The 26,699-nt window shown below is 44.8% G+C and overlaps 1 protein-coding gene across 5 annotated transcripts in view; it reads right to left on the reverse strand.

Moving 5' to 3' along the window:
• ACSS2 (acyl-CoA synthetase short chain family member 2) overlaps nucleotides 1-24,285 on the reverse strand; it is a 79,139-nt gene extending 54,854 nt beyond the window's left edge. The window contains exons 1-3 of one of the 5 annotated variants that reach the window (XM_053247557.1): nucleotides 23,913-24,281; nucleotides 23,322-23,420; nucleotides 17,452-17,647 (exon numbers count right to left, since the gene is read on the reverse strand). In XM_053247557.1, the coding sequence (XP_053103532.1) occupies nucleotides 17,452-17,647; nucleotides 23,322-23,406 (281 nt within the window). In that variant the 5' untranslated portion in view covers nucleotides 23,407-23,420; nucleotides 23,913-24,281. Of the gene's footprint in view, nucleotides 1-17,451; nucleotides 17,648-23,321; nucleotides 23,421-23,912 lie in introns of all 5 variants that reach the window. The other 4 variants (XM_053247554.1, XM_053247552.1, XM_053247553.1 and 1 more) reach the window with 4 other exon arrangements.
• Between the last annotated feature and the right edge of the window lie 2,414 nt (nucleotides 24,286-26,699).

Below are 26,699 nucleotides of genomic sequence, written 5' to 3' on the forward strand. Positions count from 1 at the left end.
GTTATTATTATAGATATCATCGTAGAATATAGGCTGTTCCCAGTAAAGTTGCTTTTTGTAATTGGCCGATGGTGATTTCTGTGGCCCCTATGGTGTGAGGTGCTCTTCAAGTTCTTTTGGAATTGCACCTAAGCCGCCAGTTACCACTGGGATTATTTTGGTCTTTTTCTGCCACAGCCTTTCAATTTCAATTTCAATTTTTAGATCTTTGTATTTTGTTATTTTTTCTATTTCTTTTTCTTCTATTCTGCTATCCCCTGGTATTGCTATGTCGATTATTTTAACTTTTGTTGTTGTTAATTCAATTTCTATACTGCCCTTCCAAAATTGGCTCAGGGTGGTTGACACAGAGAATAAATAAAATAAAATAAAATAAAATAAAATAAAATAAAATAAAATAAAATAAATAAGATGGCTTCCTATCCCCAAAGGGCTCACAATCTAAAAAGAAACACAAGATAGATACCAGCAACAGTCACTGGAGGTACTGTGCTGGGGGTGGATAGGGCAAGTTACTCTCCTGCTAAATAAAGAGGATCACCACGTTAAAAGGTGCCTCTTTGCCAAGTTAGCAGGGAGTGTTGTCAGGCAGTGTCCTTGCTGCTCACAGTTATGGTGCTCGGCTGAAGAGGTAAACACCAAAAGTATGACTGCAAGGCAGGGGCACTCCAGCCTGCCAACCACGAAAATGCCGGCGATCACATTTACGGTTGGGCATGCGGCTTCTGGGCATGAGGCCCTATCTGTGAATATTTTGAAGAAATTCCTTTCCTGGGTAAAAAAGAGAAATTTCCAATATAAGCTGTGCAACAAGACAATGCAGGGCAGCTTGACACGGGTAATTCCATCCATCGGGAATCCGCGCCCCCACCCCAGAGGTCTCCGATGAGGAACCCCTAGTCGGTACCTCTGCCTCCCTTAGGCCAGAAGTCCCTCTGGAATCCAGCACTATCCCCTTGGTTCTCTGCAGACTCACCCCCTGTGGTGGAATCACCTCATATGCTGCTGGGGCCCCCTGAGCAACGCCAAGCTCAGTCTGAGTTACTGCAGCGGCAGTGAGGGGCTCACTGAGAAACCCATCACCTATGGCCAGAAAGGTCTCCCCATGAGGGTCTCCTCAAGAGCTGAGGAAGGAACTAGGTCCAGCTGCATCAGATAGGGCTGAAGAGGGCCAGGAGGTGGTTGGAGACCTCCCCACTCCTATTTAAACCTTGCAAATGCAGCCTTTCAGTTGCTGGTACAACAGCTCCTTGGCTCCTGCTGAACCCTTCTAGAAATCCATGCCCTCTCATATCTGAACCTGGTTTCCCTGGCAAGCCTTGCAGCAGCTGACTCTGACCAGCCAGCCTCTAACTATCTGCAAATTCCTACCTGTTACCCTGCCTGTATAAAGCTACCTAATGGCGCAGCGGGGAAATGCTTCACTAACAAGCAGAAGGTTGCCAGTTCAAATCCCTGTTGGTACTATATCGGGCAGCAGCGATATAGGAAGATGCTGAAAGGCATCTTCTCATACTGCATGGGAGGAGGCCATGGTAAACCCCTCCTGTATTCTAGCAAAGACAACCGCAGGGTCTGTGGGCACCAGGAGTCGAAACTGACTTGACGGCACACTTTACCCTGCCTGTGCTGCTGCTGTGCCTTCCATCCAGTGAACCAACTCGTGGGAGACCACCAGCTCTGCTGCCAAGTATTGTACACTATTTCTTAAATCAGTAAAAAATCAGGTTATCTAAAAAGGACATACAAAGCATACCTTCCTAAATGTTGTAAATGCTCTATTGAGTGGTCTATTATCTATTTTGAAGAGTTTGTGGGTGTGTTCCTGAGAAAGAAAGCCATACTTCCCAATTACTTACTGTCCAATACCAAATTTTGTACACACAATCCTGCCACTTGAATTAGCTGAGCAAACTACTTTTTATACCAGCATATGCTGGGGCGGCGGGGGAGGTGGGGAGGCATTTTAAAAAAAAAAAAAACTTGTAGCAGACATTCTGAATATTGTTCTGCAATTAACTGTTATTCTGAACAGATTTCTCACACTGAATAATGAGACCAATAATTCAAAAACTTCATGCTCAAGAGAAGCAAAAGATCTTTCTCAGATTAAAGTTTACCATATATGGAAATTAGCCATATAAATAAAATAAAAGGAATGTATAAATTTCACACTGTTTTACTTTTCCCAGCACTTTAGTAAAAAATTCTATTACATATTAATTTCTTGAACCACCTATAAAAGTAATCTTCACAAAATGACTTTGCCCAGTCAACAATAGGCCTCACCTACTAGTAAACAGATATTCTTGTGATCAGATCTGCACCATTGTTAAAGAAATATGTGAAGTAGTATCAGTAAGAAAGTGGATTTAAATTTTCTATTGGCCATTTAAATCAATCCATTATGAATTTCCCCCAGACTTTCCTGTGAATTGTGGCCAGGAATAGCAGTCATGATAGCAGACTGACTGCAGTGAAAAAGAAACACTTCCTATAAGCTCATCTACAATAGGAGGACTTAAATTTAAGTTCTGGAAACCCATGACTAGTAAACAAGACATACAAGCCATACAAGTGAAATCAGCATGATGGAAGTTGTTCTACATGGTGGACATAGCCCAAAGCATATTAAGTATATCAGCCATATCCAGTCCTGAACTGCTAAGTATATATTTAAAGCAAGAGCAACCATAGCAAAAAAGGGCACTCATAAGAGCCAGTTTCTGAAAAATGTTCTTTGGACACTTCATTTAGCCTGTTTTCTCAGTTTGGCGGCACTTTTGGAAGCTTTTTTTTCAAGGAAAAAAAGTCAAGGAACCAAACCCCTGCAATCCCATAGACTCAGTGCCTCATTATTTGTGGTTTTGTTACCCGTGGTAATAAAATCTGTGTACAGCTGTACTTTGCAAACTGTATATTAATATTTCTATATTGCTTTTCAAACTTCTCAAAGCAGTTAATACAGAAATAACATAGTTCCCTATCCTCCAAGGGTTCCAAATATAAAAGGAACATCATATCTGCCAATGTGTTCCTATTTTCCCATTCAGGTGAATGGGAAAATAGGGACATGTTAGCAAGTATGGAACATAAGGAAGACCCCAGCAACAGTCACTGGAAGGACACTGTGCTGGGAATGAATAGGAACAATACGTAAAACAATGACAAGCAGGATTGGAATTTTTTTCAAATTCCTGGGCACAATTGTCAGTTTTGTAGACATCCAAATGAGCCAACACAACTAGCTTCTTCCAAACCCAGCCACAAGGTAGGGAGAAGGTAACTGTCCAATACAAACACTCCCCCTCCCCAATTGGTTCCCCCCAGATTCACAGAAACAGCCCCTGGAATTTCTATCCTGAGGTCTGACAAAAGCACAAGACAACATTCTGTTATGCATGATCAAAAAGCGGCACCTCCAAGGACTGAAAAGATGCTCTGAGGCTGCAAAGTCCTAGGTAAAAAATAATTCCCATTTAAATGAACCCAAACACCAAAAGGACGGCTATACAACAGGCTGCATGTAGTCCAGCACCAGAAATCTGAAGCAGCTGAGAGCAGCTGGTGGGTTGGGAGGTGAGCATTGCACAAGAAAGAAGCCAAATTCGTTCCACATCAAAAGTTAAATCATAATACTATTTTCTCCTATGGTTACTTTCACAGGGTGGCTTCACACCTAAGAGAAGCATGGAAGAGTCACTGGTTGCCACCGGGTACACACTCCTGCTATCGCCGCCATTTCTGTGAAGCCAGAAGTGTCCAATGAGAGCCAGGCAGAGAACGTTGGTTACCCAGTGCAGCCTGACATTCTTAAACTGACATTTGAAAGTAGCAATGTTAAGCCAAGGTGAGTAACCAAAGTTATCCGCCCAACATTCACCCAACATTTCTGGCGTCACGGGTAATGGAAATGGCGGTGTTTCCATGACATCCCTGTTGGCAACCAGTGCCTTTCCTATACTTACATGCCATCTTTACGTGTAACACTGCCCATAGACTCCACACTGTGAAGCCTTAACAGCTGGATAAAGGTTTTTGATTTGGAGGGATGGAGGTGTTAACCTTTGGATGCAAGCACTGTTTTGATCTTTGTGTAGTCTCTCTGCAAAACCTTGAACACAGGAACATAGCAGGCTGCCATATACTGAGTCAGACCATTAGTCAATCTAGCTCAGTATTCTCTCTACACAGACTGGCAGTGGCTTCTCCAAGTTTGCAAACAGGAGTCTCTCTCAGCCCCATCTTGGAGAGGCCAGGGAGGAAACCTGGAACCTTCTTCATGCAAGCTTCCCAGAGCAACCCCATCCCCCAAGGGGAATATCTTACAGTGCTTACACATGTCCCCATTCAAATGCAAAAAGGGAAGATTTCAGGTTTGCTACCAGAAGACCAGCTCTCCTCCCATGTCACACCCCAGAACAAATTGCATCAGAGCTCAAATTTAACAGAGTGTTAACCTAAGTTGGGTGTTTGCATTATGACACATATCTGACCAAAGCCGCAGAGGTTCCAATTCCTTCTGCCTGATGTTACATCCCTCCATAGTTTTACTTCTTAGTCATGGCATCACAAACAGTAATCTCTCATTCAGTTAGCAAGCTGTGTGCCCTTGAGAAAAGTTCTTTAATAGGAAAGTTTCCACACAAACATGCAATTTGCAGTACACACTGCCAGTAGCTGAACTGTACCTCCAGTTCAATCAGTATATGAGCAATCCACTTCCTTGTGCTTATTGCATTAGTCAGTCCGGCATCTTACCCAATTACTGTCTTGGCAGATATCACCGCTGATGAAATGCAATTTATGAAATGAAATCTTGCAAGAATTATAAGCACAGCCAACCAGGAAGAGAGAGACGCAGTAAATCTATGCCAAAACACACACACACACACACACACACACACACACGAAGTTGCAGGTTATATTTATACACTTCAGAAAAGCACTGTCATCCCAGAGCAAAGCAATGATGTCCCCCATATTGTCCCAATTGTTTTACTCACTCACTCCTTTAGAAGGTGGCTTCATGCAAGGCAACTAGATGAAAAGATGTCCAAGATTTATTGGTATAACTCAGGGCTTGACAAATCCCAGGCACCAGCTCATCATGGTGCCTGGAAACATAAACATGCCACCCGTGCCACATGATGGAAGGACCCAAGCAGGGGTAGGTTGCTCCCTCCTTTCCCTGCTTGTGTCCTCTTCCATCATAGGAAGCTGCCATATACTGAGTCAGACCATTGGTCCATCTAGCTCAGTATTGTCTACACAGACTGGCAGCGGCTTCTCCAAGGTTGCAGGCAGAAGTCTCTCTCAGCCCTCTCTTGGAGATTGCAAGGAGAGAACTTGGAACCTTCTGCATTTCCCAGAGTGGCTCCATCCCCTAAGGGGAATATCTTACAGTGCTCACACATCAAGTTTCCCATTCATATGCAACCAGGGTGGATAAATTTGAGCATGAGGAGGAAGAATGGAGCAAGCAAAGCAGAGAGTCTGCTCCCTCATGGAGTTGAGGGCATTGCTATGGGTGAGCAAAAAGTCTCTTCCCACACCCCCAGAGCAGAGGATATTGTTGGCTGACTGGCTGCCACTCTGGTACACATACAAAAATAATGGACACACAAACGTATGGAGGAAGTCATCGCAGTTTAAACTAGAAATCTGAAGAGTGAAAAGGGAGTCTGGCTCCTAAATTTTTGGGCTAGCTCCTAGATCAAAGGAAAATTTGTCAAGGCCTAGAATAACTCTTTGCCAAACCTCCCAGAGAAGAATGTGGCTGCTCAACTTTGGCCCTCCTGCAGATGTTGGCCTACAATTCCCATAATCCCTGGGGATTATGGGATTTGTGGTCCCAAAACAGTTGGGGGCGCTTAAATTGAGCAGGCCTGGCTTAGAAAGATGAAAGAAAAAGTAGACGTGGAGGCCAAGGCCCAGAGAGCAATGGCCACCTCCTCGTACGGTTTACACAGGAGGCTGCCATTCTTCCTATCTCAGGGGGCCTTTGCTGCTCATCTCCATCCTCGTTCATAATAGCACCGGACTCCCAAGGCTACGACTGACGCATCTATTGTAGTTATGGCAAGCTCCGCCATAACTTCGCTGGCTAGTACATAGAATTTTTTGGAAGAGGAGCCAATCTGCTTTGTAGATGTGGGGTTATTCTTCATTGTGAGCATAGTGTTGCGAAAGCAGGGGAGGGGGAGGGGACCACCAGCTGCTGAGAACTAGTAGAAGGAAAGACATCATATGATGAGGATTGGGTCATGGCCTCTGTCGGCAGAGAAGCAGTGTTAATGACTCTTGGCCTTCGTCAAAAACACCTCATAAGAATCCTGTGAAAATAGCCGCAAGACCGCAAGGCGTGAGCAGGGCAGCTGCCCCATGAGGCCAGTAGAAGCAGCCAAAGAGAGGCCTGCTGAAGCATCAAAACGCAGCTTCCCCAGGAATGGGCCACCGAGGGTTGAGTCCCACTTCCCCTACTATTTTGTACAAAAAAACAGAGCACAGCTACTCAAGAATTCCAGGGGCTGCCTATCAACACAGACCGTAATGGGCAAGCCAGACCCAGGTATCACTCCCCTGACATGTGTTATCTTTGTTAGGAAACAACCAGGTTGCCCGATTGATGGTGCCACCAAGACTCCATGTGCGTGTGCAAATACTTCTCCATCACTTGATTTGTGGAGACCTCTCCACAAAGTGCCTGTCTTGTCATCCCATCCCCTTTTTCTGCAGATTGCCAAAGATGGGGCAGGAGGGGGACATGAGATACAGTGGGAAGCGGGAATTCCCCCAATGTGGCTTTTCCCTTTGACATGCTTTGAAGCTTGGGACGCGACAATGCAGCATCCCTGATGCTGGGCAATGGCTGGAGGAGTGCAGAGACAGTGGGGGGCAGGGCAAGTGGTCCTCCATCCCCCCATTGCCAGTGCTTGTGCTTGTGTGAGCGTGTGTGGCTGCGGGGCTCTTGTGAGGCTGGGAGTGCAAGTTGTGTGAGGGAACGGGTTTAAATGCCCTTTCCCTGCCAAGGGTGGGTGGTCCATGCCGAAAGGTGCCATGTTCCTGGGCTGGTCTGAGCCACCCTCTCTACGGTTTTGGCAGCAGTCACACCACAAAACCCATGATAAGGTGGCAACAGAATTCAGACGACATGATGCCACCTTCAAACTTCAGGTTGGAGCAGCGAAACTCACTACAAACCAAAGATTCATATTATGATTTCGGTTCCAAAACCTTGAGCCACTTTTGTGATGAATCGTGGTTTCACACATGTGGACGTCTGTGAAATGGAACCTCTGGCTCATTTGCTTCTGGTTTGGCGTTGTGTGTGAAAGCAGCCAGTATGTCAAGCATCAAACCTAGATTTGAAGAAATCAATCTGCCAAATTCTTCTACTGTTGCAGATCATGACACTTATGACTACAATACTTTATTAACCTAAGCCATCTAACTTCCCCATTATAAAAACTCCATTAACATTCAAATTAGTGTTGGAGCTCAATGCAAGGGAGAGCAGAATGAATGTAATAAAACAAACAGAGCTAGAATTCCCGATTGCATAAAGTTAAACAATAAAACTGTGGTACACATTCCAAGTGGCATTTCCCTTTCAGAATATATCTCATCTGAATCAGGAGCTAACACACACCAGCAGAACAAGGAAAACTTGTTTGCCTGTATACACTAAGCACCCAAATTAACAACTGAATCTCAACTAACAGCCCCTCATGTAATACCAACATTTATACCGCAAGTTGACTGTAACATATGATGAGTCCAAGTAAGTGTTAGCTACAGATACATCCAGTACATAGAAAGCTGCCTTATACCAAGCCAGATCATTGGTCCATCTATTTCAGTATCACTTACACTGACTGACAGCAGCCCTCCAAGGTTTCACACAGCGGTCTTTCCTAGCCCTAAATGACGATGCCAAGGATTGAGCCTGAGGCCGTCTACATTCAAAGCACGTGCTCTAACATTGAGATTTGACCCCCTACATGTAGAGAAGTTATAGGCATTTGCAGACTCCAAGTAAAGGTGCAGTAAGGGGACAAGTAAGGGTGTGTGTTTTTCCTTCAAAAAAACCACAACAACCCTACATGTAGGATTACTGCCCATTATGTTCTTCTCATGGGTTTCTTCCTTTTCCTAACACAGAAGTGTCTCAATGCACAGTCTGGAACCCAGTTTGGGAAGCTTGCAATCCTGCCCTTCCCACAGTAGGGTTGGAAGGAAGGGGCATTCACCTAAGTTTGAGCTGGCACTATATAAACTAATGCTAAAACAGGCCTTGACCAATTCTATTTAGATCTATGAGCCAACACTTCAGAGCCAGACAATGGACACTTGACCATATTACCAGATGCAGTGACAGACATTGTGGAGCAGAAGGGCAAATGGACTTGTCTTTATTCTCTTTAAAAGTACCGTACTTATAACAGAAACAGGGCTGCCTGAGACAAATAAAGATTAAATAACTCTGCTCTGAATATCCTAGACCAGAGCTGCATAACTTCGGCCCTCCAGCTGTTTCTGGACTACAGTTCCCATAATCCCCAACCACAGTGGCTAATTGTCAGGCATCATGGGAGCTGTAGGCCAACATCTGCAGGACCAGTAAAGTTGTGCAGCCCTGTCTTAGTCTGCATCCTGTTTAGAATTCTAGGCACCAGGGCTCCCTGGTGCCTGGGATTTTGTCAAGTCCTGTACTAAAAGAAAAAGCAAAGCTTTCTTTTTGCTTCCTTTAATAGCCAGCTGTTGGACTACTTTAAAGACGGTCAATGTCATCACTCACAGCCAAACTAGATGACATACATGAATCACCTCATGCAGAGGGGAGGCTGCTAGTTTCAGTAGAGAGTTTGCGGCGGCCGGCGGGGGGGGATGCTGCCTGGGAGATAGATATTTTAGATAGATATTTTATTTACAACCCATTGTCAGCTTAGAAAACAATTTAAGGAAGGCAGAATAAAGAAATCCTACAAAAGGTTAACAGTTGCTAGAAAATAATAAAACATCAGTCACATACAGTACCAATCAAAGACTTGACTAGCAATTGCTAACAATAAATATAAATATAAACGAAAAATTCAGGAAGAACATATGCATGAAATAAAAAACTGACATAACCACATAGCATTAGAGCAAAACTTTGCCACTTTATATGTAATGGATGGAGATTTATCTGCCAAAAGATAAGAGACACAAAAATCTTCTGAGCATCCTGGAAAGGGTGCCAGACAAGGAGATATCAGGGAGCTTGGGGAGAGCGATCTAGGAAAACAACAGGAAGGCAAAGGGTTAAGCCTTTCTGCCACCACTCTTCTACTCCCCATCACAACCTTTGATGCTGTTTTTCAGTTTTTAAAAGCATTAGGAGGCTGTTCAAGTGTCTCCCAGTTATCATTTGTTTTGGACTTAAGGAATATCTACAAACATCCCTAAAAGTTTGCAGTATCTCCATATATTTACAGAACATACATTAAATCCTAGAACTAGCTATGAGGAAGTGTTAAGGTCTGCAAGTCACTTTGTTGAACTGGAATATACCTATTCATGTTATAGACACAGGAGTTGTGAACAGGGCACTTTCAGTTTTGTAAAATGCAATTTGTTCTCTGGATGGGCACCCATTGTATGCTCTAATTTCTAGCTCAGATTTCCAACTACATCTCAACAGCATCCCTTCCTGGGCACAATGTTTCCTTCTGCTAAATCTAAGGCATCTTATCTCCTTACATATTGTTCAGAGCACAAGAGAAGTTCAGCCTGACAAACAAGTCATGATGGCAACTTCTTAGATAAATAATATGAAACTTGAGTAGATTTATCCACCAATGTTACAAGAGAAAGCACACACAGAATGACAGAGGGGGACTTGTAGGCCATTTAGCCCAACCTGGAGCTTGATGCTCAAATCCAGAGCTACAGCATCTGCAACAGATGGCTGTTCAGCATCTCCCAGAAGACTTCCAGTGAGGGACAGCCCATTACCCCGCTAGGTAGGCAGGGGCGTAACAAGGCTGGAGTGGGCCCAGAGACAAAATTTTAAAATGAGCCCCTCGCTGATACACACACACTTCACAATATATAGTCATGTGACTTGCCTCATGTGATTTGCCTCTTGGGGGCCCCTCAAGGCATGGGGGCCCCCAGGCAGCCGCCGCCTCCCCTTGCCTAATAGTAGTTACGCCTCTGTAGGTAGGTAACTATTTCCATTGTCAAGCAGCTCTTGCCACTGAGAGGACTCTTCTAATGTTCAACTGAAATGTACACTCCTGTTATTTAAGCCAACTAGATCTAGCCTGGCCTCTGGTAGGGATGTGCACGGAACCAGTTCTGTGCACTCCCAGGAAGGGGGGGTTGCTTTAAGGCACGGCGCAAGGTAGCTGTATACCCTTTAGCCGCCCCCGCCAGTATAATACCAGAAGTGGCCGGCACGGGAGGAAACACGGTGGAGGAGGTAAGGACACCCTCCCCACACCTTAAAGCAACCCCCTCCCCACCTCCAAACTGGCTCAAATGCTGGTCTTTTGAACCAGTTTGGTGGTCTGTGAATAGACCGACAAACCGGTTTGTGCACATCCCTAGACTCTGGGGTAGCCGAGTACAAATCTTTGCCCTCTTCTATGTGACAGCCCTTCCAGTATTTGAAGGGAGTCTCTGCTCAGTCTTCCCTTCTCCAGGCTAAACACAGCCAGATCCTTCCATAATTCCATCGGTGGGGTTGCCACCAAAGGGTGGTGTGTGTGTGTCTCGTGAGAGGAGGGGCTGCTGGGCTTCTGGAGGCATATATTCCTGGAAGACAAGCCTGAGGCGTGGCTGGCGGTCTGCTTGTAGGCGGCTGCCGAAGCCCGCCACCAAAGGGGGCCAGCCAGCCTTCAGGGTGGGACTGAGGACTGGGAGGAGGTTATACTGTGGGGTGGGGGGGGAGTCAGGACTTGAGATTGTTGGTTTTTATTGTACTGGATCGTGTCAGGCCTTTTCTCAGATGTGTGTTTGGGCTCTCGAGTGGGATGGTGCAGGGGGTGTGTCTGGCAGTTCTGGGGTGGCTATTGCCGTAGTGGTGGGGAAAGTAGAAGAATTGGCACTGGCAGAGCAGCTGGCCGTTACAGGGGAAGGGAAACTAGTAATTTAGTAACGGTTTCCTCTTCCAACTACCTTGTCAACTCTCAGGCCTTGGAGAGCAGCTCCAACTACTCAGAGTCCGGCCTTGCTCCTCTGCAATGCCAGGTCAGTTCAGAATAAGACCAAAATTGTCCATTATTTGATCGTGGATAAGAGAGCTGTCCTGGCGTGTATAACTGAGACCTGGTTGGGGGAGGCAAGTGGTCCAGTGTGGGCCCAGCTTCTCCCACCAGGTTACTCTGTTGTGGAGCAGGCTAAGGGAAGTGGGCGGGGGGTGGAGTAGCTGTGGTCCATAAAAATACCATCGCCCTTACCAGGGCCCTTGTGAGACAGTTGACTTATATTGAGTGTGTATTTTTGAGGCTGGGTACTAGGGATAGATTGGGGATTCTGTTGGTGTACTATACACCCCGCTGACTCCCTAACTGAGCTGACGGAGCTGGTCACAGAGTTGGTGTTGAAGTCTCCCAGGCTTTTGGTGCTGGGGGACTTCAATATCCACTTTGGGGTTGGCTTGTCTGGTGCGGCTCAGGAGTTCATAGCAGCCATGACAACTATGGGCCTATCCCAATTAGTTTCTAAACCAACTCATGTTGCCAGCCACACACTCGATTTAGTCTTTTGTTCAGATCAGAGGGGTGTTCTGTGGGTTGGAGATACAGTGGTTTCCCCATTGTCAAGGACGGACCACTACCTGGTTAAGGTTGGTTTCACAGCCACAATCCACCCCTGCAGGGGTGATGAACCTATTAGGATGGTCCACCCAAAAAGGCTGCTGGACCTAGTAGGATTCCAAAAAGCCTTGGAGGGTTTTAAAGTTGGTGCAGCCGGTGATTCTGTTGATGCTCTGATGGGAACCTGGAATAGGGAACTCACCAGGGCAGTAGACATGATTGCTCCTAAGCATCCCTCCCAACCTGCTTCAAAAATGACCCCTTGGTATACCGAGGGGTTTTGAAGACTGAAGCGGCTGGGTAGGCAATTGGAACACCAGTGGAGGAGAACTCTGCTCAAATTTGACAGAATGCGGCGTAGGACCCATTTAAAGGCTTATGCAGTAGCGGTGCATGCAGCAAGAGAGGAATTTTGGTCTGCGTGCATTGCGTCTGCAGGTTCGCGTTCAGCAGAGCTATCCCGGGTTGTGAGGAGTTTAATTTCTGCTCCTTCTGCTTTAAATCAGTCCCCAGAAATGTTCTGCTGTGATGCTTTTAATGGGTTCTTTGCGGACAAAATCTTCTCTATTCGGGCTGACTTGGACTCCACTACTGCTGCAGGGTCTATGAAGGAGGTGTCCAGCAATCCCGCTTGGAGTATTAGGCCACACGCCTAATTAGGCCGGACTGGTCCAGGCACATCACTAGCTGATTCGACAACTGCACCCATTCCTTGAAGAGGATGACCTCAAAACAGTGGTGCATCAGCTGGTAACCTCCAGGCTCGACTATTGCGATAGGCTCTACGTGGGGCTACCTTTGTACGTAGTTCAGAAACTTCAGTTAGTTCAAAATGCGGCAGCCAGATTGGTCTTGCGGGTAACCTGGAGACACCATATTATGCCTGTTTTGAAACAGTTGCTCTAGGTGCCGATATGTTTCTGGGCAAAATACAAAGTGCTGGTTATTACCTTTAAAGCCCTGAATGGCTTAGGTCCAGATTACTTTATAGAGCGCCTTCTTCTGCATGATCCCCACTGCACGTTGAGGTCATCTGAGGAGGTCCGTCTCCAGTTGCCACCGGTATGTCTGGTATGTCTGGTGGCAACTCAGAGGCGGGCCTTCTCTGTAGCTGCTCCTGGGCTGTGGAATGTGATCCCTGAAGAAATCCATAATTTGAATTCATTACTGACCTTCAGGAGAGCCCTCAAAACCTATCTGTTTGGCCTGGCCTTCCAGGGTTTTTTAATGGTTGTAAATGTTTTTAACTTGTAACCTGGTTTTCCAGAGTTTTTAAAACTGTTTTGAATGTTTTAACTGTTAATTGTTTTATGGTCTTTTTTAACTGTTATTTTAATTATTTTGTTTTAATGTAAGCTACCCTGAGCCATTTTTGGAAGGGCGGTATAGAAACTGAATTAATGAATGAATATAGAACGATTTTCCATGTTCATTACCTTCGAATCATTCTAATTTCTTTGCATCCTTTTAACATGTGGCGCCAGAACAAGACATAATACTCCAGATGAGGTCTGATTAGTGTAGAATAAAGTGGACCTATTGCAACTTGGAAACTATAATTCTATTAATGCAGTCTAAAATCACATTTGCATTTTTTGTAGCTGCATCACAGGTCTGACTCATATTTAGTTCATGATTCTGCAAAGCTGAGAACCTTTTCCACTATATTACTGCCAAGCCAAGCATCCCCCAATCCAACACCTGTGTAGGTGCAAGTGGGCTAACTTGTGAACCGCCTAACCGATTTGAACCAAATTTGCTACAGCTGTAGAGACACCTCCATGGCGTAGTCTGTGATGTCATCCACCCCAATTCAAGATGGTGGATGCATTAACGTTTGAGTTACAAGTGGGCTAACTTGTGAACTGCCTAACTGATTTGGACCAACTTTAGTCCAGTTGTAAGGATAGTGAAAGGAAAGTAGGCAGATTATTTCTTACTAGAACAACTTGTTTAAAATGTATTTAGAAAATGCAATACAAGCTATTACTTATGAAACCAGTTAATGGGCTGCCCGTGTAGTTTAGTTAAACTCTTACTGTTTTTGTTTATTTCTTTAGGGAGGTATGAAGAAGTTGGAGAGAGGTGTCCAGTTTCAAACCAGCTCAAGGGCTTGATTTATTAGTCGTCTTAGCAACCATCTCCTGCTACATCCCAGTGGGTTTTCTTCAGAGGGCTGGTACAGAACACATGCAATTGCTTAACTAGGGAAGGGATTGGAGCAGGCTGCAAGGTAACACACTACCTCCTCCCAGTCCTCCTTTTGGAGGACCAGTTCCTGCTAAATGGCCTAACTATTGTATAGGTATTGACATTAACCAGGGTTACCATTTGCTTGGGTTCCCACTTAACTCAGGATCTGAAGCTGGTAACAGATCTTGGGTAAAGCACAACTCAACAGTCAGCTCAAAATATAGTTAATGCTGCTTCCAACATATCAATCAACTGCAGATAGACTCTGCAGCATCATAATTTTGGGTGCAAGAACAGGTGCAAAGGTACATGTACATGCACCATCCTGCAGTCTGCTCTCAATGGTTTGATCATACTTAAGCAATTCATTTATTTTATGCCACCCTTTCTCCAAGGAGCTCAAAGTACTATACATTTCTCTCCCCCACACACAAACCATTATAAAAGGCAGAGTTACCAGCATTACATCTACACTAGCCCGCAGTGAGCAAAGTTATGTTACCATTCCAATGTTGGCAGTAATGTTCATCTTTGCAATAAGCTGCACCATCAAGTTCATGCAACAATATGGGGCCGAACCCATCACAAACTCCACAGGAAGGTCTAAAACACCCAACGCATGAACTACTGACATCCAAAGCTGTGTTCCCACTAATTTTTTTCATCTGTGTGTGGAATGAGTTTTGTCCTAGGTGTAAGTATCAAGGCAATGTGTGTGCACATGCATTCAGAGTGGAGCCTTCTTGATTCAACCTGAGTGGGATCTAAAATTAACTGAGCAGATGTCAAAAAACTTTTAAGCACACTGATATGTGCATGCCTTAGAGGAAACACAGATCCAGAGTCATGGGTTCTACAGTCTACAACTAGATCCAGGGCCAGAGATGCAATTCTGCCTCACAACTGCCTGAAGAAAGGTCCATTTTTACCAAGCATTCACATAGCTATGAAACTAAGCTTCTGAAACTCTACCTTTATCTTTAAGCAGGAGGCATTTCTTGCACGCAATTTGTATCCCACATGCTAATTCCAAGGACAGTCAGAAAACCAAAGTCATAACACCAGGTGGCTACTGGAAATCTGGAGCATGTTTAAAAGATAAAGGCCTGTATCTGAAACACATGCATTACTACAGCTGCAATCTTAAAACACACCGATTGACATCCAGGCTAACAAAGCATCAGTGCTAGGAGAGAAGCACTGGAGCTTCTGATGAGTTCAACTAACTCAGCTCCACCACTCATATAGTGGGGTGGAGGAATTTCAATGATCTCCCCTTCCCCTGAAAGTGCTCTGTGCTACCCAACATTATGCCCCTGAGGGTTACACAGCCCGGAGGGACATATTTTCAGGTGGCATAGAGGGCTTCAGGGGAAGGAGAGATTGCTGAAATTGCACCCCTCCATCCTTCAAGCAAGCACTGGTGCAGCATTAGTTTGGAACACTTCAGAAGCATTTGTGCTACATGGATGCTTCTTCCACAGAACCACTGTGTCATTAGTCCAGATGTCAGCCATGTAGTTATGAGTTAAGTCACAGTTAATTCAATGGTGCTTACTTCCTAGTATACATAGATAGGATTCATGTCACATTTCCTGCCTCTCCTGTTACTGTGTTAAGGACTAACACAAGGGTGGGGGGAGGGGAAGGAACTAGAATTGTCAGGGAAAGGAAACAAATTACATGAGTTTTCCTGGGCACAAAGGAGAACTGAGCAACAGTCTGCAGACAAAAAAACAGTAATATCACTTTTTGTGTTGCCTTGCAAAAGGGACAATATAAAAGACATCATAAATGTCAAAGATGCTGAACATAGGAAGCTCTGTTCTGCCTGCAGCAGGCACCTGTTATACAGAATATACTTGCTATACCAACCATCACACATTGCCAAACAAATCTCACTTTAAACTTCCTGCACTTTGAGTCCATATCTAAACTTCACAGAATGACCATTTGAAGGGCAGATTTATGGGCAAAGTGAGTTGGTATTTTTAAAGCACCATTGCAAAAGTAGTCATAACCTCACTATGAACCCCACTGTCGAAGCACCTAATTTTAAGGAAACTGATGACCAATTGATGCAATCTTCCCACAGGACTTTTTGCAGGTCAATGCAGCATCCCACAGGTTTTCAAAAAGATCCAACATCACTGAAGACCTTTTTCTCAGAGCCAGTTTGGAATACAAGAAGCCAGAAGCAGTTCAAGGCAATTTCCCCCCTTTTAAAGTGAGTGCATTCTTTAGCTAGAAAAGGTTTCTCAAGCAAGTTCCACTGAAATTCAGCTCTGACACAATATCCATTCATCTCGTTTAGACAGTCATATTAACCAGGGGTGTCAATCGGGTGGTGGACAAGATTTGAGTCAAATTCACCTCCAGGGGACTACATAGCCCACCAAAAATGATCACAATGCATTCATGAGGAGGAGGATGCATGAGGCTAGAGAGGGCGGCAGTGCCAGGTGAAAGATCGTCTCACTCCCAGACCATAGAGGTTTTCCCCTCAACAGCAGAAAGAAAGATTGGCGGGCGGGGGGTGGGGATCACAGGGGGGGAAGAGAGAAAGAAACCAGTCTCGGAGCAAACAAAAATGCAATTCCTAGGGTAGAATTCCCTGCCTGCTGCCTTTTCTTTTCCCATCCTCACTCACTGCACCACTGCCCGATTGGCCCTTCACTTCCACCAGTGCATAATCTTACTCCTCTGGCCCTGGACTGCTTTGGAGTTATCCCCCTCCTGAGTCCCTCCTTCCTTACCATCTAGGCTGGTTGCTATGGAAATGGGCAGGTGCTTCCTGCCAAGAGAAAGGTGAGAATATTCAAGCCTTGAAGAGAGTAACTCCAGAAATAGTGGCCATGCGCAGGAACCCAGATTAACCAACTGGCCATCAGAATTGCTCTGCATGCTTGTACCTTACAGAGAAACTAGATCATTATATGGGCCAAACAACTGACACCCCCCGATCTAAACCATGGTTAAGACTACCATGGAGAGGTCTGCAGGAGCTTTGGGCTAGCACACTCCCCCTCCTTCACACACAAAAGGTGGAGACCGAACATTTCCACTTTCTCTACTGGACTAACCAGATGTCCCTTTAAAACACAATTATCTGAGCTTGAATGAGTGAAGCAGAAGCTTTCAATCTCCTCTCACGTGCACAGAGAAGGAAGAGAGGGGAGGGGAAAGTAGGCAAGTCTTGCTGTAACTTCATCAAAATACAACTTTAGAAAAGTTAACTTAAGGAAAAACACATGGACCCAAGGCCTGTTCTCATAATGAGAAGCCATGGTTTGGTTTGGTTTGTTATGTGATGTCAGAAACAGGTCTTTCTTTCCTATTCCCCTCTCAAGTCTCCATAGATTGTGCCAGCACAAAACTATCTAATATGACAGTTTTCTTGTTTCTAGATTTGTCAGAGCTTTTGAGATTGCAATAAGAAGCAATACATTACCAGTAAAAAGCTATTTTGTCCCCAAGTTTATTCTCATAGACATTTCTGTCCAACAGATTGTAGCAAATGTTAGTTGTAGCCCCTTTCATCCATTCTATAAAAATTTTCCCTTTCGTGACATCAAAGTTGTACTGCAAAAATGGTCCAGTGTGTTGGCTCCTCCAGTAAAATTCTTTGGCAATATCACCCCAAAATTCTGCAAAAGAAAGAGAGAATATATTCAGACTTAGTAAATGGCATAAGACCTCAACACAAGCCAAAATTGGCTTAATTTTATTGAAGGAACAAGACTTGGTAGGAGAAGAAATTAATGAGGCAAATCCAAATGTTTCACCATGCTATGACATTTAGTTTGGAAGGATTTTTTTTGTACTAGAACACGCACTTATGAATGGCTTAAATTTCATTGCTCATACACAATGTGCACACACATGCTTCTTTTATAATGGTAGACTTGCATCCTTCCCCATCCTAAATACATTTACGTACATAAAAAGAGTCATGCTTGATCATAATAGGCAACCACTTAGTCTGCATTCTGCTTCCCACAATGACCAACCAGATGCCTCTGGGGAGCCCATAGGCAGGGCTTAAAGTCAATAGGCCTCCCCACTATCACCTCCCAGCAACTAGTATTCATAGCATACTGCCTCTCAACATGCAGATTTACTTCCGTTTTTTTGGAGCTGTCCTATAAGTTTCAATAGAATCTACATCCAAGTAAATGCAGTTTAGAGAACAATCTAAACAGATATCATGTTCAGTTTTCTTCTTCCAATTCTGTAAATTGCAACACTGTAATAAAAATGACTCATACATTTATTGAAAAGATCAATTTCTAGTCACTTTTGCAACTTAGTGCATCTAACATGCATCAGCATACACCTGTACTTAAGCGCAGACTTTCCAGCATTAACAGAAGGACAGAAGATTCTACTCTTCGGCAAAGGTATGTAAAACACTGAAAAATCCCAGATTTCAGAGGCACTGAGTCTGTTTCAGAAAACACAAAGAAGAATCTTTTGGCACCCTACCTTTCAGCAAAGGTATGTAAAACTGAAAAATCCCAGATTTCAGAGGCACTGAGTCTGTTTCAGAAAACACAAAGAAGAATCTTTTGGCACCCTACCTTTCAGCAAAGGTATGTAAAACACTGAAAAATCCCAGATTTCAGAGGCACTGAGTCTGTTTCAGAAAACACAAAGAAGAATCTTTTGGCACCCTAAAGACTCAGATTTATATTGGCACAAGCTTTCACATAACGGGTTCTAGCCCATAAAAGCTTATGCCACGATAAAATGGTTTTTAAGGTGCCACAAAACTGGGTGAGTGGGGGCGTGTCTGAAATTTTCCAAGTGTAGTTTGTGATTAGCAATTACGTCCAAAAAACCCAATCTATAAAGTACATTTCATAGCCACTGTCAATGACAGCTTGAGAAATACAGCTATTTACACAAGAACAGCACTGATAGATTAGACAAAATCCTGATGCAGAACACTACAGATATTGTACCAAAGTACACCAAAGGATAACTCATATTTTGCAATGCTGAAGAAAAGAGAAATGTCACATATAAAAATCTGCCATGCACTTTCTCTCAGAATCACCTGGACGAACAGATGGAGAGCGCTTCCATATAGCTAATTCTGGGTCAACTGGGATGCATCCAGGATGTTTACTCAGGGTAACCAGCTTCTATTATAGCTCTCACATGCTCTTTTATTTTTTAAATATAAGAACTATGCACAGTATGCAGTTGAGCACACCTCCTGGTTTTCTCTTATCTCAAGGAAAGCATTATTGTTGCATTTGCACAAATCAAGGAAAAGAAAAACTAAACTAAAGAACTAAACTAAGAAGTTTAGTTAGGATCTTCTGGTACAGATAACAAAAGAGTTCTCTACTGTAGAAAATACTGCTGACTATATTGTAATTAATTTGGGGTTATGATTCTGAATGCTAGATGGCCAATTCTTTTCTTAGGCAGGTCACTGGTTGATATCCCAGGTGGTCAGTGGTTGTCCCTGAATAATGGCTCTGAAGTAAATTGAATGGAGGAAGACATAAAGCAGGGGTCAGTAACCAATGGCATGTGTGTCAAAAATGGCACAGGAAATTATTTTGAGAGGAGGCTGCACCACTGAGTTTAGCTGGATCCAGCTCTTCTGTGCTAGAGCATATTTTCCCTGTGTCCATAGAAAGACACTGGACTTTCTCAACTTCTGTATCCAGGGATTGATTAGTCAGAGTTCCTCAGAAGTTCTGCTTCTCCAGGAACAACTACACTGGTAAACTGGTAAGACCTGCATTTTAATTTATTTTAAATTAAGCTTATTAAGGATTTCAAAAACATCATTTACTTTACATACAATAATTCAGTGTGAGACAGACTTTTAATGTTAAAATATTACTGGTACACAAAACCTCAAATTAGAGTGCATAATTGAACATCAAACATAGGAAGCTGCCTTCTACCGACTCAGACCTTTGATCCATCTAGCACAGCACTGTCTACACCAGGGATTCTCAACGTTGGGTCCCCAAATGTTATTGGACTTCAACTCCCATAATCCCCAACCAAAGGTCACTGGGGCTAGGGATTATGGGAGTTGAAGTCCAATAACATCTGGGGACCCAACGTTGAGAATCCCTGGTCTACACAGACTGGCAGCAACTTCTCCAGGGTGACAGGCAGGAGTCTCTGTCAGCCCTATCTGGATGTCAGGGAGGGAACTGGAAACTTTCTGCATGCAGCAAGCAAGTACTCTTCCCAGAGCAGCCCCATCCCCTTAGGGGAATATCTTACAGAGCTCACACATGTAGTCTCCCATTCAAATGTAAACCAGGGTGGACCCTGCTTAGCAAAGGGGACAATTCATGCTTGCTACCACAAGACCAGTGCTCCTTGGCAAGCTGCTTCTGAAAGGCTGCTGGCCCCTGCCATAGAAGTATTACATAATGGCACATACCTCGACTGATGTGAGGGGGCCGAGGAGTGAGTGTAAAGAGAAAAAAGGGCAAGCAGTTTATCCTAGCAGTTTTCCCAGACAGACAGACAGGCTGGAACAGAGAAGGTGAGCACAGAACTGAAGCATATTGCAGTGCATTCTTTCCTCTGAGGAACTTCTGTACCCTGTTACTCTTTGTAGGAGTGCTCTGCCATTTCAGCTCCATCTAATGCTCAACTTGTAAAATATAAACCAACTATTACAAAGGCCTCAGTTAACTCTCCACCAGAAAAAGCCAGAATCCAAGTAGCCCCACACCTCTGAAACTTCTCAGCACTTGAGTAGGTGAAGAGAGTACTAAAATTACACACTCCACACCCATCATGTTTACTACAACTCCTCTCCATGGGGTCACTTCTTCTTCACTCTATCAGCAGTGCAGTACCTGATCTCCTGCAGATTATTGCAAACTCCAGTACAACTAGCTAAGTGAATCAATGTTTTTTCACATGTTGCAAAGTTATATGCATGGAGAATTATCACAACTGGTATGAGATGGCCAGCTAAGGTACTTCACCCTTAAAGCACACTGGCAACTTTTTATCCTTAGATCTTAAACACACACCAAGAATTCCTCTCCCTTGTTTGCCAGTGGGAAGTCTTGCAATATACATTACAATAAAAGAGTTGGGGGATGGAGCAAGGACAGGATGTGCCATCCATGCAGCTTGCTCAGAGAAAACCCTGTCGACAGTACCTAGAACCAAACTTACAGGATCACCTTATGTGGCATTAAGTGATGTGTTTAATATTGCCACGTTATATGGCAATGGTTATGGGGCTAACACAATCTAACTAAACATTCTCACATGCATACATGGGTCCTAGTGTTTCACGGGCAAGAACTGCCCTTAAGCATGCATTTGCACCTATGTTCACCAAACAGCACCTGTCTGTTCCCTTAGCAGTGTCAGCACTCCTATCCTTCCGTATTGCCCAGACCAGTGTTCCCTCTAACAGAGACTCCCAGATGTTGTTGACTACTATAATCCCCAAGCAAAAGGCCCTAAAGCTGGGGATTCTGGGAGTTGTAGTCAACAACATCCCTTTTAGAGGGAACACTGGCCCAAACTGCCAACTAAGTGGGAAATAAACTGAACTGGTAGTACAAGTAATGCAGAAGTGAAGTTACTGCTGTTTGAGTGTGCAAACAGACCCTGCATGGATGACATGGTTTGACATTACCACTTTCACAGGGATTTGTCTCTGGACATAAAACGCTGGTTGCTTGGCTAACCAGTCTACCCACTGCCAAAGCACCGGAACCCAACTGCAGTCTAGGCCCTAGAATAGATATAAATAGCAGGATGCCAACAACAATAGGCAAGCCTCCAGCAGCCCCAGAACTAACACAATACAACCCAGGCATAGTTACTGGCCGATTGACTCATGAATGATGTTGAAGAGAACCTTGCAAGCCCAAGATAGCCATTCTAGAATCCAAGAACCAAGGCAGGATAGACTCAAGCTATATGAACATAGGAAGCTGACGTATACCGAGTCAGACCATTGGTCCATCTAGCTCAGTATTGTCTACACAGACCAACAGTGACTTCTCCAAGAAGGTAGGCAGGAGTCTCCCTCAGCCCTATCTGGAGATGCCAGGGAGGGAACTTGGAATCTTCTGCATGCAAGCATGCAGATGCTCTTCCAGAACAGCCCCATCCCCTAAGGAGAGTATCTTACAGGGCTCATACATGTAGTCTCCCATTCAAATGTAGACCAGGATGGACCCTGCTTAGCAAAAGGAACAATTCATGCTTGCTACCACAAGACCAGCTGTCCGCCCCAGACCAGCTCTCCTCCCAGATGATCCCCCCACCCAAACTGTTGCAAGACTAAAGAAACACATCCTTCTTCCTTCATGTGCACATGAGTATTACATTCCACATTCAAAGACATCTATCTTAGAGCAGATCTTGGGGAGGAAATATTAACGTGGGTACTGCTCACTTAGCCACCTAATGGTGTAGCAGGGAAATGACTTTATTAGCAAGCCAGAGGTTGCCAGTTCAAATCCCCACTGGTATGTTTCCCAGACTATGGGAAACACCTATATTGGGTAGCAGCAGCAGCAGCAAATGTTTATATACCACTTTTCAAAAAAAGTTTCCAGCAGTTTACATAGATGAATGAATGAATGGAATGGAATGGAACCCTGTCCCTAAAGGGCTCACAATCTAAAAAGAAACATGATAGACACAAACAACAGTCACTGGAGGTACTGTGCTGGGAGTGGATAGGGCCAGTTACTCCCCTCCTGCTAAATAAAGAGAATCACCACATTTAAAAGGTGCCTCTTTGCCCAGTTAGCAGGGGTTACAGGAAGATGCTGAAAGCAGCGATACAGGGAAGATGCTGAAAGGCATCATCTCATACTGCACTAGAGGAGGCAATGGTAAGCCCCTCCTGAATTCTACCAAAGACAACCACAGGGCTCTACGGTCACCAGGAGTCAACACCGACTTGATGGCACACTTTATCTTTTAACTACTCATTTAGTACACATGATATGTTGTAAACAAACTTACACACACACACTATTAGAACAGAATGGCATATTGCCACAATACATTATGGTGTAAATTTAGGGAAATGTCTGCTGCAAGCTTGGCATGCTTGAAGAGGAAGGAAAAAGGTCTAGGATTTTACAAGGAATGGTTACATGCATAGCTTGGCAGCCTTCAAACTGCTGATACTGCTTTCAACTCAGGCATAACCAAGCAACACAGTAGCTCTTTACAATACAGCCTGACTCGATAGCACCTCAGACACATCCCTCACTTCAATTTCTTCATTTGCAAGGCAAGAGCCGAAGATAAATCTACCCTGTATTTTGACGGACACTGTACACAACTGACCTGATGCTAATGCCTGTGTTTCCAAACGCCAAAAGCTTTGACTCGAAACCGTGGCAGGGAAAAGCTGCCAGCCCACCTTGGGCATGTGCTACCCAGAACCTGCCAGAAAAGTGCAAAAGTCTCAGTGCCACACACTCAACGCAAACACTCTCGGACGGCAGGCACTGGCCGCAGAATGGACTGCCCACGCGCCCCGGTTCTCTGGGGCAGCCCAAAGCAGGGATGGGCTCCGAAAGGGGCTCCGAAGCTCTGTGAGATTCGGCGAGCAACAGCTGCGGCACCGCGCTCGTGTACACAGACACGGAACTGGCACCGCCAGCCCGGAACTCTGAAAGGCACACGAGGCGCGCGGCTGGGCAGAGACTCCATGCCAGTCCAGGGCGGCAGCGGGCCAGCTACGGAGCTAGCCGGGTCCCCACGCCCTTGGGGTAGTCAACATGTGCGCCCCGTGCAAGGCGACTTCTTAGCGCCCTTGCCCAGCCCAGGAAATGCCCAGCCACAGCATTCTTGGCAGGCTGCGAAGGGAGCAGAACGGGCCTGGAGGCTTGCTTGGAGGCTGCCCGCCACGGCCGAGCCGGGCCTGGCACTCACCCTGCGGCTCCTCCACGGAGCGGCGGTAAAGCTCCCGGTACTTTTCCAAAGAGGGCACATGCGCCTCCCGCGCCAATTCCGGGGGTGCTCGGTAGACCCCGGCGGCGGCGCGCTCTTCCGCAGGCAGCACCATCCTCCGGAGGAAGAAGGGGAGGAGGAGGAGGAGGAGGAGGAAGAGAGCGAGCGAGCGAGCAAAGCGAGGAGCTGCAGCCTGCGCCGAGTGAGCCAGGGGTGGGCACTGAGCAAGGAAACACCGCGGCCGGGCCGCCTCCACCACCACCAGGCTCGGGCTGAGGGGAGGAGTAGGGGCGGCACCGACGGGAAGGGGAGGAGGGAAGCCAAGCCCTGCCCAGGCCGCTTGTTGCTCTAACCGGGGGAGGGAGCGCTTGCCGCTTGACTTTGAGTTCTCGGCTGGGCGCCGCTCTCTCATGCACAGCGCACCCCCCACAGCAGCCCGTCAAAGCGTCAGACTAGAGCTCAGTCCTTTCCCCATCCAGAAGGAAAGACACAAACACACACGCCGAGTTTATTTCGGATCCAGCACTTTGGATTCACCGTCATCAGGAATCCGCACCCGTTTACATGGGATTAATTGCTCTGGATTAATCCAGCTCAGTACGCCCACACTCATGAATCTCGGATTAGAATCTCCGTTTCAACCTCATGGGAACACCACCCATTTACCACCTTGTGTCTGTACAACACGGAGCTTTAAATAATAGAGTCACGAACAGATCTTGTTCCTAAAGGGCAGTAAAGTCTCTCTCCTTCCTACATACATTTTCGGACTGATTCGCGATTCTTTATTGGAGGCGTCTCCGCTCTAGGTCGCTGCCCAGAGCAGATCAGAGATGTCAAAGGGGAACGTTTCCCCCCATAATGGATTCGTGAGAAGTAAACCTGCTTTTCCTTCCCTATGTCCACAGTGTGTGAAAGCATAAGAAGCTGCCTGCATTCAGCCGAGTCAGATAATTGGTCCAGCTGGCTCAGAATTGTGTACTGACAGGCAGCAGCTCTCCAGGATTTCTGACAAGGTTCTTTCCCAACACGGGGGTTTGAACTGGGACCTTCTGAATGCAAAGCACCTGCTCTACTGCCCGCCCCGCCATCTCCAAAAGAAAATATACTTGGATAATGACAAGCACTTGACTTGGCACTCTTCATTTCATTAAAAATAATTTATTTTTAATATTAAATAGCTTGGAATATTGTATTTTTGCTGTTGTGGGTTGAATCACATTAGCCACACCACAAAACCTCTGGCTATGGGTTTGATAAATACCCTTAAAAAAAAAAAAGAATATACCATGTATCCATGCCACAAATGGAAACCACATCTCCACAGTTACCCTATTTTTAATCATAACTTTAATTTACCTAAAGAAAGACATGAGGTAGTGTATCTAAACATTTTCATATGTGATACCAACAGCTAATTCTTAATCAAGTTTACCCAGAAGTAAGTCCCATTAAATCCAATGAAAGTAGGGATAGGACTGTAACCTTAGAAAGCCATTTATTTATTTATTTATTTGTTCGTTCATTCATTCATTCAGTTTTTAGAGCGCCCTTACAGAATAGCTCAGGGCGGTTCACAAATATCATAAATCAGTTAAAATGAATCAATGATCGGGAATTAAAAAATTAAAAAATACAATAAAACAGCTAAAAATAAAACAATTCAAAACCTTATAAAAACCCGATACATTGAAAACCCTTTAAAACATTTTTAAAATCCTGGAAGGCCAGACCAAACAGGTAGGTCTTTAGGGCTCTTTAGTGTGGCTTGTGTCCTTGCACAATCTCTTTTATTGTTCTGATTTTAACTATGCTGTTTTTATTTTATATTTTATTGTTCTAACTTTATTTTTTAAATTGTTTTAACTTATTGTTCTGCTATTGTTGTGAGCACCACCCTGAGCAGTATTGCACTGGAGGTGCGGGATATACATATTTAAAAATAATAATAAATAATATCACAGACCAGTTGAGCAACTACAAGAAAGATTTAAGCCCCACATGAAACAAACACTCTTACAGAAACACTAAAATGAACATGTCACTCATGGAAACGGTTTGTTCTCCATCTAGGACATGCATGCTGGTCCATCCAGAAATTCAGTTTTGGTACACATGCTTTCTCCCAAGTAGATCCAGGGTCACGTCTTCTGAACTGTGACTCAGAAATAAGTGAAGGTAAAGTGTGCTGTAGAGCCCTGTCAGGGGCGTATCTAGGGTAGGGCAGGCAGGGCACATGCCCCGGGCGCCACTTGAAGGGGGCGCCATTTTAAAAAAAAATTAAAAATGGCCACCGGACATGCTCTAATGGTCCCTGTGAGGCCCTCAGCCCAGGACAGGCTGCAGCGGTGAATTAAGAGTCCAGCAGGGGGAGGGGTAACCTTTGCAGACCCCCCATGGCCTTTAGGAAGCCCCCCAAAGGGGCTACAGGTTAAAAAGATTAATTTAATATAATATAAGTTACTGTACACATCTTCAGTTTGGCATGGCTTGTGAATTCTGAGCTGAAGCTTATGAGCTAGGTTTGTATTCATTTGCTCTTGCTTTGCTTCTTGTGATAAGTGAGTTAAATGTGGTGTCTTAATAATATAGCTATTAATGGTGAGTTTGTCTTTGAATCAGTGTGAAATCCTTAGTATTAAGGCCCACTAGGAGTTTCTTGCTCTCTTTCTCTCATTTTAACTGTCTTTCTGAAAGACTAGAATATATTCCAAGCAGTGATACAGTTTACTCTGCATATCCTTTAATTATTTTCAGAGTATCTGGGAA

Source organism: Hemicordylus capensis, chromosome 4 (assembly GCF_027244095.1).
Source record: "Hemicordylus capensis ecotype Gifberg chromosome 4, rHemCap1.1.pri, whole genome shotgun sequence".
Lineage (NCBI taxonomy): Eukaryota > Metazoa > Chordata > Lepidosauria > Squamata > Cordylidae > Hemicordylus > Hemicordylus capensis.